Source organism: Mesocricetus auratus, unplaced genomic scaffold, assembly GCF_017639785.1.
Source record: "Mesocricetus auratus isolate SY011 unplaced genomic scaffold, BCM_Maur_2.0 Super-Scaffold_100015, whole genome shotgun sequence".
NCBI classification, from domain to species: domain Eukaryota; kingdom Metazoa; phylum Chordata; class Mammalia; order Rodentia; family Cricetidae; genus Mesocricetus; species Mesocricetus auratus.
This window is the reverse complement of record NW_024429198.1, coordinates 19,123,910-19,140,383: the sequence shown is the minus strand read 5'-3', so window position 1 is coordinate 19,140,383 and position 16,474 is coordinate 19,123,910. Positions and strand designations below refer to the sequence as shown.

The following is a 16,474-nucleotide window of genomic DNA, read 5'->3' as shown; positions in this document are numbered from 1 at the left end:
AGATTATTTCTTGTGTGTCCCTAGTGATGAACTTTAAATAATACTCTAGTCTCTGAACAGGATGCTGTATATTCATGTTGGGTTTTGCTGCAGATATGCAGTTGTCTGTGTAATAATGTTTGATATAATACTTAAGAACCCTATTTTGATTCTAGATGAAATGGCCAATTGATCCAAATTTGCATTTTCAAAATAGGAATTATTCAGTGTTTTGTAGCTTTTTATGTAAGAAATGCTTGGAAGTTATTAGTGCAAAGAAAAGACACAAATAGAGATAGCTTGTGAAGTAGTAGCTATATTAGCTTTTGGATCATATGGAGGAGTTTGATGTCATTTTCTTGTCTTCTTGCTGCTAATATGTGCTGGTTAATGCATGCCAGTGAGTTCTATTAAGTTACAACGCTATATTCATTGATGGAGTATGTTAATATAGAATTTGCTAGTGAGAAATGGAATTGGGTATATCATGGAGAATGTTAGTTAATGGCCTGAAGTTGCATCCTTAAGCAACTGTGCATTTTCTCAAGAGTGGCAGTGCTCTGATTAGGGATTCTTCACTTGCTCAAAGAACTGGGCAGCCTAAGTCATAGTGATAGGACCAAGGAAGTTCTGCTCAGGTGAAAAGTGAGCAATTGTAAATCATACTCATCTGCATACCATGCATGTGAGACACATGCATCACAAGTCCTGCATCTGCATCCAAACTTCAGAACACAGATTGGGAGAAACACCCGCATGTAAGTGCCTTGGTCTTATGTGCTGCCAAGTTGAGGGCCATTGGCATAACCCAAGTCAGCACAAATGTCTTTGAGGAGGCTTGATCACATATCATTATTCAGACCTGTCTTAGAGGGCTGAAGGCTTGTTAAATTAATAAAATTCTTGTTTCTTCTACTCATGGCTTGATTTCTTTTGGAGTTCTCCCATTCTCCTTCATCTACACCCAGGCACACCAAAAAATTGAATGTGTTTAATTTAAAGAATAGAGAAAGGACACGGTAACAACAGCTCTACAAAAGCCACCTTTTATTAGGAAACCACACAAACAACTTCCATAGTGACCTACATGTGCATCAGATACTATCCTAGGACATGGGGCTATCATTTCTCGAATTTTGTATGACTGTAGTTCTTTTGTTTTTAAAATCCTAGCATTCTGATTTTTTAAAATATGGTGTGTGTGTGTGAGAGAGAGAGAGAGAGCACACACACACACACACACACACACAGAGAGAGAGAGAGAATGCTTGCACACATGAGGTGTATACACACATTCTTATGCAGGTATACATGCTGTTTGCATACAACAAGGCCAGAGGAAGACATCACTACTGTGTCACTCTTCTTATTCCCTGGAAACACAGTTAGCCATTGGAATTTGGCTGGAAACCATCCATCCCCCATAATCCTCCTGTTTCTCACCCTGTCCTTATACAGTCACGTGTGTAAGCATTCTTAGCTGTTTAGGTGGGTTCTGGGGATATGGACTTAGGTCCTCATGCTTGTTCAGTAAGTGCACTTACCTGCTGAGCTGTGCAAAGCCCGAATGCAATTCTTTTTTGGCTAAAACCAAGAGTGTACAGGTAGTAGGGCTGGCCATGCATTTTAGCTGGTTATTACTGGAAGAGGTTGAGGAACCGCATTATTGCAATGTGCAGTCTTCTGAAAAGGGTACAACCACTGCCCTTTACCCCTGAAATTGAGTCAGAGAGTGTTTCTATCCACCAAAGCAATTTGTCCATGGCCAAGATCGCTAGAACGAAAGACAGGGCCTTTCATTACACCACCGCTTTTACTTTTGTTAGAAAGGGACCAACGCTCCCACCCCTGCTGCTGCATGCTTTTGCTCCATGTCCTCTGAAGGTGTCTTTAGGGTAAATATGGGACTCCAGTTTCTGTAAGGCAAAAACAAGCGAGAGGACTGGGTGTGCAGCAGGTCTTCCAAAGACAGTATCTGGAGGGTAGACACTCGAGGTGAGCAGCTCTTCCCACTCTGCTCTCTCAATGACACTCTCACTTGTAGATTTTCATGCCAGGAATAAAGGATCTGTGCTTCAGGTCCCCGGGACTTCCGCCTTGTGCTTCTTAAAGCAAGGCCCGTGGCTTTAGAAACCAAGCCTTGGGCAGTAGATCAGTATTTATCCCGGGTATACAAATGGACTTTGGACTCCTATCCAACAATGAGAGATGCATTCTCACTCTGGACTCTTGGGGGAGAGTCTAGGCCCTGCCCTGGATGAAATGACAGACTATGGACACCCCCATGGAGGGCCTCACCCTCCCTGGGGAAATGAGGGGATATTGGGGGAGTTGGTGGGAGGGCATGGGAGGAGGGGAGGGAAACAGAGAGGGACCTGGAATTGACGTGTGAAGCAACCTTGTTTCTAATTTAAATTAAAAAATATATATATAAAAGAAACCACAACTGATCTTTAAGATCCTTGGCTTACATTCCAAACAAAATCTTACTAAATGTGTCCTTTAAAAACCAAAGTTTGTCTTAGACATGGGCTTCTCTATACCGGGCTGGCCACGATTATTCCTCTACCTTTTGAGTGCTGGGATTGTAGTATGGACCACCACACACAGGGCCTCCTGCAAGATTAAGGGCCTCCTGGAGAGATTAAGTAATCTCTACCACCGGAGCTGCAGCCTCAGCCCTAAAATGGAGCCCTTTTACAACTCTGTCAAAATGGCAATGTGTCCTTGTTTTATTTGATGTAGCTTTCCCATTTTCATGAATATAGAAAAAACTTACCCTTTCAGTTGGAGAAAAGAATCAAGGGGTAAGAATTTCTTAGATAATTTCATTATTCCCAAGTCTCTTAGAAAGGCCATGGGTATATAGAAAGGAATATTTTTCTCTTCGAAAGTAATTCCCAAGGTTTCTGAGCTCACTTAGGATGAAAACAGAAAATGTTTTCCTCCCAGGTGAGAGGTACTAACTGGAGAGGGAACGCTGTTTGTGTGTTAAGCCCTTAGGCCCGTGGAAGGAAGGAAAGGGAAGAGTCTTGGCAACATTTTGGCCTTCTTTGTGCTGTGATATCCTAACATTTATTTCTTTGGAGGGATTTTCTTCCTAGAATTCAGTATTCTATTGTTTACCTCCCCGGGAAGATCAGCCTGGTTAGATATGAGACCATCTCCCAGCTTTCTATCCTGGGACAGAGGAGTCTGTGGTTAGGAATGGAAGAGCTGTCAGATGCATGGAGGAAGCCCTTACTACTGAGATGATTCTTCCCTGCTCTAGGAAATGCATGAGAGGAGGTTTCCTGGTTCATGCTGTGCTCGCTTATATGTGGTTCAGCTGTGAGTGTAGAGTCCTGTGAAACAGTGTGGCCCAGCTTCAGAAAACACATGGCCTCTATTTGCATGGGCCACGCTTTCCTGAGGCTCTGCAGACAATGTCTTCTCTGTGGACTGTTCTTTTAATTTAATTGGCTGCACTGATAGACTGGCTTACTTTAAGATTAGAAAAAAATGTGAGCTCAGTAATGTTCAGGGTGTGTTGACTTTTGTCAGCACCCACATCATACAGTAGTTGGTGAGAACTAGGGTGATTTTATGGACCTCTGAGATAATTGCAGAGCTGATTTGGGCCCTGCTGTGTCCTGGGCATTGTATACAAAATAAGCACAATTTATGTAATGCAAACAGCCAAGGGGCATATATATATTCCTGTTCTCTGACAGGTTTCCTGGAGAGGAAGTAATAAACAGGAAAACATTTCAGACCATCTCTGTAAGAATGCCTTGATTATAAGTTCTGAATTATTTGTCACCTTTAATCTCCTGGAGTTTCAAAGAAACATAAAAATAAATATCTATGCACCCATTCAAATTTTATATAGCTGTAAAATTTCTGAATTTAAACTTTCAGGATGGATCAAGAGCCAATTTGTCATTACGTTTTGCTGTAGTACCAATATAAAAGATCACGTTTCTCCTCCCTAGGTAATTGAAATTAGTTGTAAATAGTTTTCCCCTCTGTAAGATATACTTGTCAATGCCTAGAATCCTAATACTTGGTTTAGAGGAGGAACTGATGCATATTTTTTGAAGGATATTTATTACTTTCTCGAGTTGCCTTGTAGGGCAAAAGAAATCACCATACCCAAATCTGTCTGGGTAGGAAGGTGTTTCTTTATGTGCCTTCTTGGGTGTGAAGAAGCTAAAGAAACAGGGCTTTAGAAGGGTCACAAAAGGGGCTGGGGAGGTCACTAAGTCAGCTACTGGGACCTGAGGTCCCACTCAGAAGTCAAGTAAAAAAAAAGCCAGTCATGATGGCGTGTGTTCAAACACATGAGCCCATGGGGGCCATTCTCATTGAAAACCACAGTTATTCTGTGATTTTTACATGCACCTGTACGTACATACACACAGACACAGGAACACATCTGCGCAATTGAAGTGTCACAAGAATTCCAAAATAAACATTCATTAGGAAAAGTCATTGACTGACCATGAGCGGCCCGAGTTTCTAAAGAGAGGAAAAATAGAAGACAGTCATAGGAGATGTGTGTGTGTGTGTGTGTGTGTATGTGAATATATGAGAATATATATGTTAGTGATTTAAACACACTAAAGCACTGCTTTATCTTTTGATATTGCAGAAAAAATTCATGTGTAGAAAATGACCAAGAAAAAAGACATTTGTCATGTTACTTTTTCTCAGAAACATCTTACTGTTGAGTTGTAAGACAAGATAAATAGAGATTTTCTTTATCCTTTATATATAAATTTGAAGCAATTGATGGCCTTTAAATAAAGAATGTGGATTCTTTTCCATCCTAATGTAAAAAAGTGGGAATTCTTGTTTCCTTGAAGTAACTGAGGGAAGGGTGTTGGGACCACAGTGGAAAGTGAGATGGTACTTCCTTCACGACCACTCAGGACGAGTTCTTATTTGGAGGAATGGATTTATAATGCATATATAATTGTTTTGTTGTGATTTTGAGACAAGATCTTGCCATATAACTCAGGCTGGCCTGGAATACAAGATACCACTGCCCCAGCCTCGAAGGTGTCAGGATTACAACCTGTGCTAGCTTCTAACTTCGGTTTTACAAATCTTTGTTTAGAAAGACTTGTAACATCGTGAAAATTATGTCTAAAGTGTTCTGGGCAGAGAGGTAGACTGACTCTGGTATCGGGTACTCTGTACAAACTTCTTCACATCTGCAAATACAGCAGGAGCTCGTGTTTCTAATGGGTAGTTCCAAAACTCACTTATGGAGAACCTAATTTCTGCTATTCTGTTTACATTTCTAAGTGCAGAATTCTCTGGGAATTGTAAAATGTATCTTTACTTTCTTAAAACTCAAGTGTTCCAACTTTCTAGACTAAATCACTTCTTCCAAAACTGGAAATCATAGGAAGAAGGGGACTCATTCAATTCTGTGCCCATGTTTCTTGCTTGTTGTCATATCTTAAGGATCGAATAAAAGAGCTTCACTAGCAAATAGGAGGAGGAGAGGGTTAGGGTAGAGATTACCCAGGAAGCCTCTTCTGTATCCTGTATCCTGTATCCTCTCAATGTGTTGAGCTCTGGGCCATTCTGGGAGGTCCTGCCTGGGAATCCAGGAAGGTAACATTCCTAGGTTTACAGCTCCCTTGCCAAATCAGCTTCTTAATGACTAGAGTTCCCCCATCACCTGCCAGGTGGTGCTTCTCAGACTAACACATTCTTTTTGGCTTTGACTTTTGTTTTGTTGCACAGCTTCAGGAACTCAGCTAGTTAGGATTTCCTTTTCAGTAAAAGGAAGATACTAATGGTACACCATTGTAGGACACTCTTGAGAAGGTTAAACATTTAGGTAAATTGTTTAGAGTTAGAACTGTTCCTGCCACCTTTGGTTTTAATTTGTAACTCTAATTTACCCTCTCTGGGTGCTGGGTAGGTGTTCACTCATATTCTTGTAGGAAATAACGAGACATCTGCTTTCCCAGAATTTTAGTGCATTTCGCAAGCCTCCTCCTGGAACTCTGCTGTGTTTCACACAGGTAAATCAGCTGAAAGCGCGGGCTGTTTGTGTTTTAAGAATCGACAGTACTGAGACACATTCTCTTACAACTTGATTGTGTGTGTTCGATTTCTACCAAGAAAAGAGTCACAGCTGGGCTGAGGACAAAGACTAGAATGTGGCTTTAATTGTGCTGCAGAAAACCAATTTAGTATCCTAGATTTTAGGTTTGTAAACCAACAGGACTTTAAACCTCCGGGGATTGCTATATAGAATTTCATATTGTGGGTGTCAGAATGCAGAACTCCATTCTTTGTTCACAGTGAGACTACATTTACTCTTTGTTTCATAAGCTGTCTTTCTTGGTTGGTGTATGGATTTCTGTCATACACCTGGGAAAAGAACCTAAAGGTAGACCTGTCAGATTTTTCTATTTCCTAACTCAATCTAATGCATCAAAATGAAACTTGGAGTATAGGAGCTGAGGTGGTGTGTGATATCAACACTGGTAACGTGTCTAAGAACTTGATGGTGGTGTTACAAATTACAATTTAATTTATCACTCAATTTTATGTTTTCATTTATTGCTTAATGGTAAAATATTTACCACAATCAAAAATATTTTGATTTACTCCAACAGAAAATGGGACCCATTGCTTGAAGTGAGTTAGGAAGTGAGTTAGGACTCCAAGCCATTTCTTTCCTTAAAAAGAAAAGTAGCAGCAATTCTTAGATGACACAATGAAGACCCTTCTTGAAAATAGGAAAAATATTTCAGTCATCTTTGTGTTTGTTTCTCGTTTCTTGTCTCCTCCAACTCTTGAAATGAACCCAGGCAGGAAATTAGCATAGAACGGTGAGACACATTTTGACTGAAGAATAGCACTGTATGCAACACCCGACTTTTTAAAAATGTAGGTAATTTCACTATCGTGAATCATGATCACAAGAGGTGTAGTGAAGAAAAGCACATTTTCTGTTCTGAATGGATGATAGTAAGGGGTGGGGAATAGCTGGCTTAAGAGAGCTCAGGGTCCTATCGGGAGTAAGCAAGCCTGGTGAGCTCTCCAAGAGTTTCTACTCTGTCCTGTGGCCTTTCACTCCGCTTCTGCTCCGACCTACTCTTCCTGTGGGGACCCACAGCGGCCGTGGGATGTTAGCGTTTGAAAGCTTTGCCCACTTCCGTTAACGAAAAACAATCACAGTTTCTCAAGAAAGCAACATCGCGGTGATTTCTCACAGGCATATGATGCTACTAAAAACGTGCTTCCAGAAGCAATAGGTGATAGATTTGTGATGTATGCTGTGCGGATTCTTCAGAAAGTTGTTGATAAATGATGAGGTTTTGTTGTTGGTTTTTAACCAGGTACATTGTAGTTCTAAAATGGCTGTCCCTGCCATTTTGTGAAGCCGTGTTTAATCTTGGATGTTTAAGACGGATAGAAGGAGACAGATAAGAAACCAATGCCACGCCACCGGTCCTCCGTTCTGGTAGCGTTCTGGTAGCTGGGGCCCACTCATTGAATCCTTGATCCCTCCATTAAGAGCACTTGCTGGCCTGCAGGCTCCATAGCTGAGGCATTCCTTTCTTTGTTCTTTGTTTCCGAAGTGTTACATCTAAATTGTGGTAGAACGCATGTGACATGCAGGCTGCTCGGTAGCCCCTGTGCAATTGCCTGGGGTCCTTGGCTCCCCACTCCTGTGGGTTTGCCTGCCCGACCCTAACACCGCTTTGTCTCCTCTTGTGCTTCCTTGCAGAACTCCAAGATGGGAGGCAAGCTGAGCAAGAAGAAGAAGGGCTACAATGTGAACGACGAGAAAGCCAAGGACAAAGACAAGAAGGCTGAAGGCGCGGGCACCGAGGAGGAGGGAACCCCGAAGGAGAGCGAGCCCCAGGCGGCCGCCGACGCCGGAGAGGTCAAGGAGAGCGCGGAGGAGAAGCCCAAGGACGCGGCGGACGGCGAGGCCAAGGCCGAGGAGAAGGAGGGCGACAAGGCGGCGGCCAAGGAGGAGGCGCCCAAGGCTGAGCCCGAGAAGAGCGAGGGCGCCGCGGAGGAGCAGCCCGAGCCCGCGCCGGCGACCGAGCAGGAGGCGGCCGCGCCCGGGCCCGCTGCGGGCGGCGAGGTCCCCAAGGCCGGCGACACCGCGGGCGCCGAGAGCACGGGCGCGGCCGAAGGCGCGGCCAAGGAGGAGGGCGAGGCCAAAAAGACTGAGGCTCCCGCCGGCCCCGAGGCGAAAAGCGACGCGGCCCCGGCTTCAGACTCTAAACCTAGCGGCGCGGAGGCCGCGCCCTCGTCCAAGGAGACGCCCGCGGCCTCGGAGGCGCCCAGTTCCACAGCCAAGGCCCCCGCGCCCGCCGCGCCCCCAGCCGCCACCACCGAGCCGCAGGCCGAGGCGCCCGCCGCCGCTGCCGCCAGCTCCGAGCAAAGCGTGGCCGTCAAAGAGTAACCAACCGGGACAGCCTAGCCAGAACCGACGAGGCCACTTGCAAACGACCTGTCTCACGCTCTCTCTGTCTCTCACTCTGTCCTCTCTCTGTCTCTCTATCCTATAACTAACTTGTTTCAAATTGGAAGTAAGGATATGTATTGCCCAAGGGATTAAAAAGGAAAAGAAAAAAAATTAAGAGGATGTGTCCCATCAGGGGAGGGAGGGGGTGGGGAGAATCCAAATAGTATTTTTGTGGGGGAAATATCTAATATACCTTCAGTCAACTTGACCAGTCAGTCCTGGAGTTTAGAGATCACTGTCTGAAAGTACATCGTTTGTACCTGAACCGCTGTCCCCTGGCGCTCCACCCCGAAAATCCCAACATCTTTCCTGCCATGCAGCTGGGGAGGGTAGCGTTTGATTCTGCCCACAGGGCCAGTGCCAAGGCAATCAGATCTTTATGAAAGCAGTATTTTCTGTGTTTCCTTTTTGATTTACAGCCTTTCTTATTTTGGTACTTTTTTTTTAACGTTGTGGATGAATGCCAACTTTCAGACGGAAGCCCACTTAGCTTGTCCACATGTATCTCGATGCCAACCCTCCATTCTTCCTCTCCAGATATGTTTGGGAGTAACAAACATTCTCTCATCATACTTAGCCTACCTAGATTTCTCATGACGAGTTAATGCATGTCCGTGGTTGGGTGCACCTGTAGTTCTGTTTATTGGTCAGTGGAAATGAAAAAAAAAGTCTGCCTTCATTGCAGTTCCAGTTTTCTGCCGTCTGTGTCACAGACACCAACACACCACCCATTGGAAAATGGAAAATAAAATAAAAAAACAAAAATAAAAAAATGTACAATGGATGCATTGAAATTATATGTAATTGTATAAATGGTGCAACAGTAATAAAGTTAAACGATTAAAAAGTAGCGAAGGCTGTTGTTGGATCTCTTTTCCCTTCCTTGTCTGTAATGGGTGTTTTTCTTTCCTCACTATGACTGAACGAAGGGGGGAAGCAGGATCCTAAGTCTTCTTGACCGTTGTCTTTAAAAACCAGACAAACCACCATAAACAATGTGCCGTTTAGTCATCCGGTGAACAGGGAAAAGGTCTATGGATTCACACCCAATGATAAGGAGGATCTCTGAGAGTAATTTTCCAATCGGATACTGGGAATGACTTTTCATAAAGAAGCCTAGCCACTGTAAGGATTTCTCAGACTCAAATCAGAGAAATGCCCGGGAAAATAAACAACAGTTTCATATGTCCAGTGCCACTTAGATGGTTTCCTGTAGAATTCACAGAGGCCATGAACCGTGCATGATGCTGTGGATCTGAGTCAGCCTGGCTCCATTCCTGTGGGCTACACAAAGAGGAAAGTGATCCTCCCTAGATATTTTCTGAGTATCTGGAATCAGTACTCTACCTGGAGAAACAGAAATGGTGACGTCGAATTAGTTAATGTACTTTTCAGGTTCAGGCCATGAGCAGATCATGGCTAGCTCTAGGGGTTCTAGTTTTTATAAATGAAATCAGTTTGAACACTTAATTCATGAAAGTACAGCACACATGAACTATGTAAAAACATTACCTGCCTGAAAACTATCTTAGGTAAGAAGACTAGCCGGGGTGTGTGGGGTATGGGAGGGCCAGGGTGTCCAGAGCATTGCAAGTTGTCCTAAAATACATAAAATCAGATGGGGGTGTGGTTCTGGTATTACGGATGTGACAGGTTCAACAAGCTTTGGAAGACATTTCTAAAACTGCAGACTATCTTTAAAATTAAAAAGAAGACTTATTTTTGAAAAAATCAATTAATTATTGATGGCTACAATGTAGTTATGAATGCTAAATGGCATTCATTTATTGAAATGAAGCATGCTTGGTGGAAGTAGTATTTAATAGATATACTTTCTCCTCCCTCCATTTTAATTAAAATGTTCACAGGCTTTTGGGTGAGAACAATCAGCTTGAGCTCTCAGGGTAACCTTTATCTTCTTAAGTTTCTGGATGGGATACACAAAATAAGGAGACATACTTCATTTATGTAAAGAGTTGAAGGATGTGGTACAGACAGTTCAAATCTGAGCTACTTTTCTTCCCATATTTTCTAGCCATTATTTCGTACATGACATTTAATTTTATCATTCTTTAAAAGTGCTTGAAACTGCGATATTTAGCAGAAAACCTTGGGCATGGGAATGACTGGCTCCGATAGGAAGGGCATAGTGTTGGGCATTTGTATTAAATTGGTACTAACCTCGGTCCTTCCCTCCTTAATCATATAAAGTGAAGGCACATCAGTTAAGCTAATCCCAACTGTCTGTGAACTCCACATATTTGCTTCGTTAACTTGGCCATCAAAATCTTTTCTGAAGCAGGAATGGCTCTAGGGCTCACGTTTGTTGGATGTCTGTGTGTATCTTGCTGGTGTGTGTGTGTGTGTGTGTGTGTGTGTGTGTGTGTGAATAATAATCAAAATGAGTGTTTCCAAAGTTGCTGGGTTTGTTATTCCTCTTTGGTGGTCCTATCCTATAGCTGATGTCACCTCTGAATGTTGGTGATAGATGCAAGCCCACAAGAGCTGGGTTGTGGCATGCATCCTGGGACCCTCTGATGCGACCTTAAGCTTGGAGGAGGTCACTCTTTCCTAGGCAACTTCCAGTCATTGAAGAAGGGAGCACTTGGAAAAAATGCAGGGACATCCTTCAGTTTCTTGGAGCCTTTTTTGCTTGCTAGACTCAAGACCCAGACTGGATGGACCATAAGGACATGGTTATCAACGACCTGACATGATCCAGACATTCTCTGGCTGTCAAAGTTGGGCAAACTGTTAGATACTAGATACCCAGTTGCTCAGAGTCTTCTTTTCTTGAACATCCTGGAGCTTTAATCCTCATTGAGAGAAATAGCATAGCAAACTGAAACACAGGTTTATTACTGAGACACACAACATTGCAATTTAAGTTCATCACCAAAGTTGGCCTTGAATGAAACATCAGTTTTATATTATTCCTTTCTAGATGTCAGAGTTCAACATATGGCAAATTGCAGTTATTTATTGAGAAAAAGATCTATTTAGAAAACTGACTAAATTTTTAATTTTGGTTGCTACCAAGTCTCTTAGGATTGGTAAGATCCATTGCCATCATTTTGATTTGGTTCAGCCTTTCAGCAATAACATTGCAGATGTATTTCACTTGAGATTTATTTTAACTAATTTGCACAATATTGAAAACTGGATTCTCAGGGGGGATAATCTTACATTTTTATAAGATAGCATCATTAGTAATTTTGGGATTCATCCCAGGAGAATATGAATATATATATGTATATACATATACACACACACACATATATATATATGTATATATATATATATATATATTGCTGGCCTGGAACTCATCATGTAGATGTAGATCAGGCTAGTCTCAAACTCACTGAAATCTGCCTTCCTCTGACTCCCAAATGCTGGGACTAAAAACATGTGCCACCTTACCCCACAGGTATGACCTTTGCAAAAAGAGCTATGGTTTTGCTTCGTTTGAAACTGTCAGTAATTTTTTTCCTTCAAGCACTTGATATTTAAAGTATTTAGCAATGAGCTGACTGTTTAACCAGGGTGTCATCCTTCTGCTAATGGAGAGGTGAAAAGGGCAGTATAGAAGGTTTTCATGACAACTTGGTGTGTCATGTTTAATAAGTCATTCTTCACCAGGAGATTATATGCTTCTGACTTTTTAAGGACAACATTTTCAGTATATGGAATTTGAGTATATGACATCTCAGAGCCTGGAGCCTGGCTAGGTTAGTACATTCCTCCTCATTCTAGTCTCCATGTTATTGAGAGCAGTTTCCTCTGAGGAACCTTTTGTTTCCATCCACATCTGTATTCAAGGAGATTCCTAGAGAGAATTTGATTGAAAAGAACACAATCCTGGAAAAAATCCTAGTGCAATTGTATTTGTGAAAACAAAACAAGACAGGATACACACATCTTTGTATCTCACCTAACCTCACCTTCCATATTTTTCTGAAATGCAAACACCACATTTGTTTCTGGGTTTGTTTTGTTAGAAAATAATTTTGTATTTCCCCTGGGTTCTCCTCTGGATTCAGGAAATTCACTGTTAATGTTACATATAAATCAACTGGCTTTATCTAACGCATCTTTTTATTTTACTTTCCTCCAGTCAGTGTGTTAAAATGCCAAGGGACTAGAGGCAGCTTAATCTACCCAGGCTTGAGTCGTTTAAGTGGAACTCACACTTGCTTTCTTTCACTCAGTTTTGTCTTCATATTTTCCAGGAATTAAAAACTAAAACCTTCCCAAGAAATTGTAACCTTTTAACTAAAGTCAACCTGAACCAAACAAAAAGTGTATACCCTACTGATTGCTAAGCAGAGTTTCAGATAATAATCAAAAGGAGAAAATTTTAGTTTCAAGTTTTCTGTACATAGAAAAACTAAAGCTGTAAGCCAATTTATTTATTTATTCAATTTCTAAAATCCCGAGTTCCAGATACTAGTAGGAAAGGTTGGGTATTGGCAACTTCACAATCTTTTTGCATTTTAGATGTGAGTTCAAATAGAAAACTTTTGAATAGACACCAAAAACTCCTGTCTGGTAATCGAATGATGAAGGCTTGATATTGTGTAGTTAAGAGTCACATAACCTGAAATCCAACTACACAACACTGTTACTCAAAGGAGGATAAAGAAAAGAAAACACCTGTTTTGCCTTGAGTTAAGTGTGTTGACTTGTGACACACTTTTGTTAACAAAAGGAGTGGGGGTAGGGTTGGAGGTGAAAGAGAAAAAAGAAAAGAAATCCCTGAGCTTTGGTTCTGAAGGGAAAGCATTCCTATCAATGGGAGAGAAAGACTATATCTCACCATTGCATTGGTAGAAACAGTCTAGTTTTGAGTTTTGTTAAAAAAAAAAAAAGGATGGCATGTCTCATTACGAGAGCTTTTTGCACAGGTTTGGGAACTGACTTGACAGGTGAACCCCATTAAAAGAAATGACTCTACAGTTCCACAGGGTTTCGTAGCAGCGCCGAGCAGTCTCTGTCCCACTCAGCCTGGGCACAGACATCCCAGAATAGAGCTTGCTCTCAACCTTCAGCCGGAACCACCCACTTCAGCACTGAAGTCTGACTAGTATGCAAATTCTTCAGAGGGTATTTAAAATTTTTTTAAAGCTAAGAATAATAGAGACTGCATTTTGTTTGCTATCTATTCAGCTGCCTTCTCTTCCAGAGCTCAAATTGCCCTGGAATTCAGAGCAAATTCTAGCTTTTCAAAACACACACACACACACACACACACACACACACACACATACACACACACACACACTCACACACACTAAGCAACACCCACCAATATCACAGTAAGATGAACTACTTGGACACATATAAAAGAGAGCCGCTTACATTTCTGAGGCTAGTTAGAACATTACAACAATTTTGTCTTTTATTTATTGTTTATTGTTTTCTCCGCATTTTGTTTCAGGTTCTACTTCTTGTTGGTTAATCATTTCCCACTTGCTCCTGCCTTCTGCCTCCCTCCCACTGATTCCACACAGGGCTAAATGCTTACATTGGATTAGAACTATAAAAACTGTAAACACCTTAAATGTGATGTTCCTTAAAGGTTTATTTATTTTTATTTTATGTGCACGATTATTTTGTGAATGTGCACTACAGGTGTGCTTGGTGCCCATGGCGGCCAGAAGAGGTGTTGGATATCTTGGAACTGGAGTTGTGAGCTGCCACGTGGGTGCTGGGAATTGAACCTAGGATATCTGTGAAAGCAGAAGGTACTTTTAACCACAGTGCCATCTCTCCAGCCCCAGGTGCATCATTGTAGACACAATTCAAGTCTGCTTCCCCTGGCTTTGCAGAGCCCTTGTATTTCACTTCTTCTGGGAGAAAAAGTTCCTTGACACTCTCCTGTGTTCTGTGTATTTTCCTTCTGCCTACATTCATCTGTAAGAATGATGGGGAGATTAACAGAGGATGTAGTCAGAATGTGAGGTAATTCAAAATGGTCCTCACACAGAATGCCTTCCAAAAAGAACCCAGAAGGTTCTACCACGAGCTGATTCCAGAAGGAACAGAAGCGAGTTCTTAAATGCCGTCCCATTTGTTTATAAAGGAATCTTTGTCTGGCTGGGCTTAGAGGCTTACATTTCTAATCCCAGAATTTGGGAGGCAGGATCAGCCAGGCCAGCCATGTCTGCAAGAGTAAATTCCAGGCCAGGACTACACCGTGAGATCCTGAAAAAAAAATTCCTGACATATTAAAGCAGAAAAATGCCACCCAGTTCCTGAACTGTGACCCCGGATTCTTCAGTTCTTATGGAAGGTAAGGAGTGGGCTGGAAGCCTGATAAACCCTTCTTTGGGGTTCAGTGGGGACAGCATGACTTTCACAAGATTGGGAGTCAATCTGGGATTGATGTATTGGTCTATGATTTCAAGAAAATTATTAAAATCTCTGAGGCACACATCATTAGAAAAATTGAAAAAATATTAACAGGATTGCTGGGGATATTTTTAGTCATGATGCACAGTCAGCCCTTCATATTTATGGGCTTCATATCTGCACATTCAACCATCCGTGGACTGAAAATGTGTTTTTAAAACTTCTATCTGTACAGAATACCCAGACTTTTTTCTAGCCTCTACTGCCTAACTTATGCAGGATGACAGCCATTTATATGCATTGGATCTCTAAATAACAGTCTAGTAAAGGTGTGAAGTATGTAGAAGGATGCACATTGGTTGTATGTAAATATTATGCCGTGTTATACAAGGGGCTTGCATAGCCACGCTTTTTGGCGTCCATGGTGATCCTGGAACAAATCTATGAATTTGGAAGCTCTTCTATGGGAAGCTTTGCTTTAAAGAGCCGAGGTCAGGGCTGACTAGGTGGCTTAGTAAGCAAAGGCACTTGCTGCCAAGTCTGATGACCTCAGTTTGAACCCTAGGGCTCACACAGTGGAAAAGCAGAGAACCAAGTCCTGTAAGTTGTCCTCTGCTCTCCCTAAGTGAGCCCTGGTATATGCTGGCTCACACACAAGCACAATACACATGTGAATTCATGAGTAAATAGAATAAAAAATTTAATAGGGCACAGGAAGCCTCATCCTGTCCCTTACTTTATAAAGGGACATTGAACAGAAAGACATTGAGTAGAGTAGGAAGATATTACTTAATGTGTCCTTGAAAATATAGTGAAAAAGGCCATGAGATTGACATTCAAGTTATCTAAGAGGAAAAACAACTTTGTGGGAAATTTTAAAATAAGCACATTATAGACGAAGTATTGTTTTAGGGGACATGAAAATCCAAGATGGTTTTTCCAAGACTGTTCTAATCACATTCCTGAGGTATTTGGGACTTAATCCAGGGAATAAAAAGTTGCCTTTGCATGTACTGGGGGATAAGGTCGTTGGAATTCTATGCTTACTACTTACTTGCTTTGTGGCCAGCAAACAGGTTTGACTTTTCTGGGCTTCCTACTTACCTGAGGCCTGGAGGATGAACCTGCCTGAAGAACTTCTGGAGGAGGTAGAAGATGGTGCTTACACATTGCAGTCTCCAAGCAACCCTTAAAGGCATGTGCCACCATCACCTGTACTTGCTTCTGGAGGATGTGACCAATGGACGCTGGACTAATTCTCCTCCTTTCCTTTAACCTGACTTTCAGAACCATCCTCTTAAAAGGGAAAATCTCATTTTATGGATGAACTTTGGCTTGCTGTTTATTCATTCTCTACGTGTAATATTTGGATGTGCCAGTTCCAGTTCTCCTAATGCTCTCGATTGCTTCACTCATTCACCCGCCCCCCAAATAAAAGAAAAAAAGAAACAGTTGCTATCATTATTTATCGAGGCTATATAGGGGAAACGATATATTTATTTATCAGAGAGAGAGAGAGTCGCACCGACCAGGAGTCAGAAGCATGGCTGGCTTCCAGGAGAAAAAGGGAAGCCCCTTTTCCTTTCACTTCCTTTTATCTCTACCTTAACCACTCCCTGTTGGGCGGATAGCTTTGTGGGGTTCACTTCT

At 42.1% G+C, this 16,474-nt stretch overlaps 1 protein-coding gene across 2 annotated transcripts in view; it reads left to right on the top strand.

Moving 5' to 3' along the window:
* Positions 1–9,323, top strand: part of Basp1 (brain abundant membrane attached signal protein 1) — a 46,859-nt gene extending 37,536 nt beyond the window's left edge. For both annotated transcript variants that reach the window (XM_040757664.1, XM_005081307.4), the window contains one exon: positions 7,721–9,323. In XM_040757664.1, coding sequence (XP_040613598.1) covers positions 7,730–8,410 — 681 coding nt within the window. In that variant the 5' untranslated portion in view covers positions 7,721–7,729 and the 3' untranslated portion in view covers positions 8,411–9,323. The remainder of the gene's footprint in view (positions 1–7,720) is intronic.
* The last annotated feature ends 7,151 nt before the right edge of the window (positions 9,324–16,474 follow it).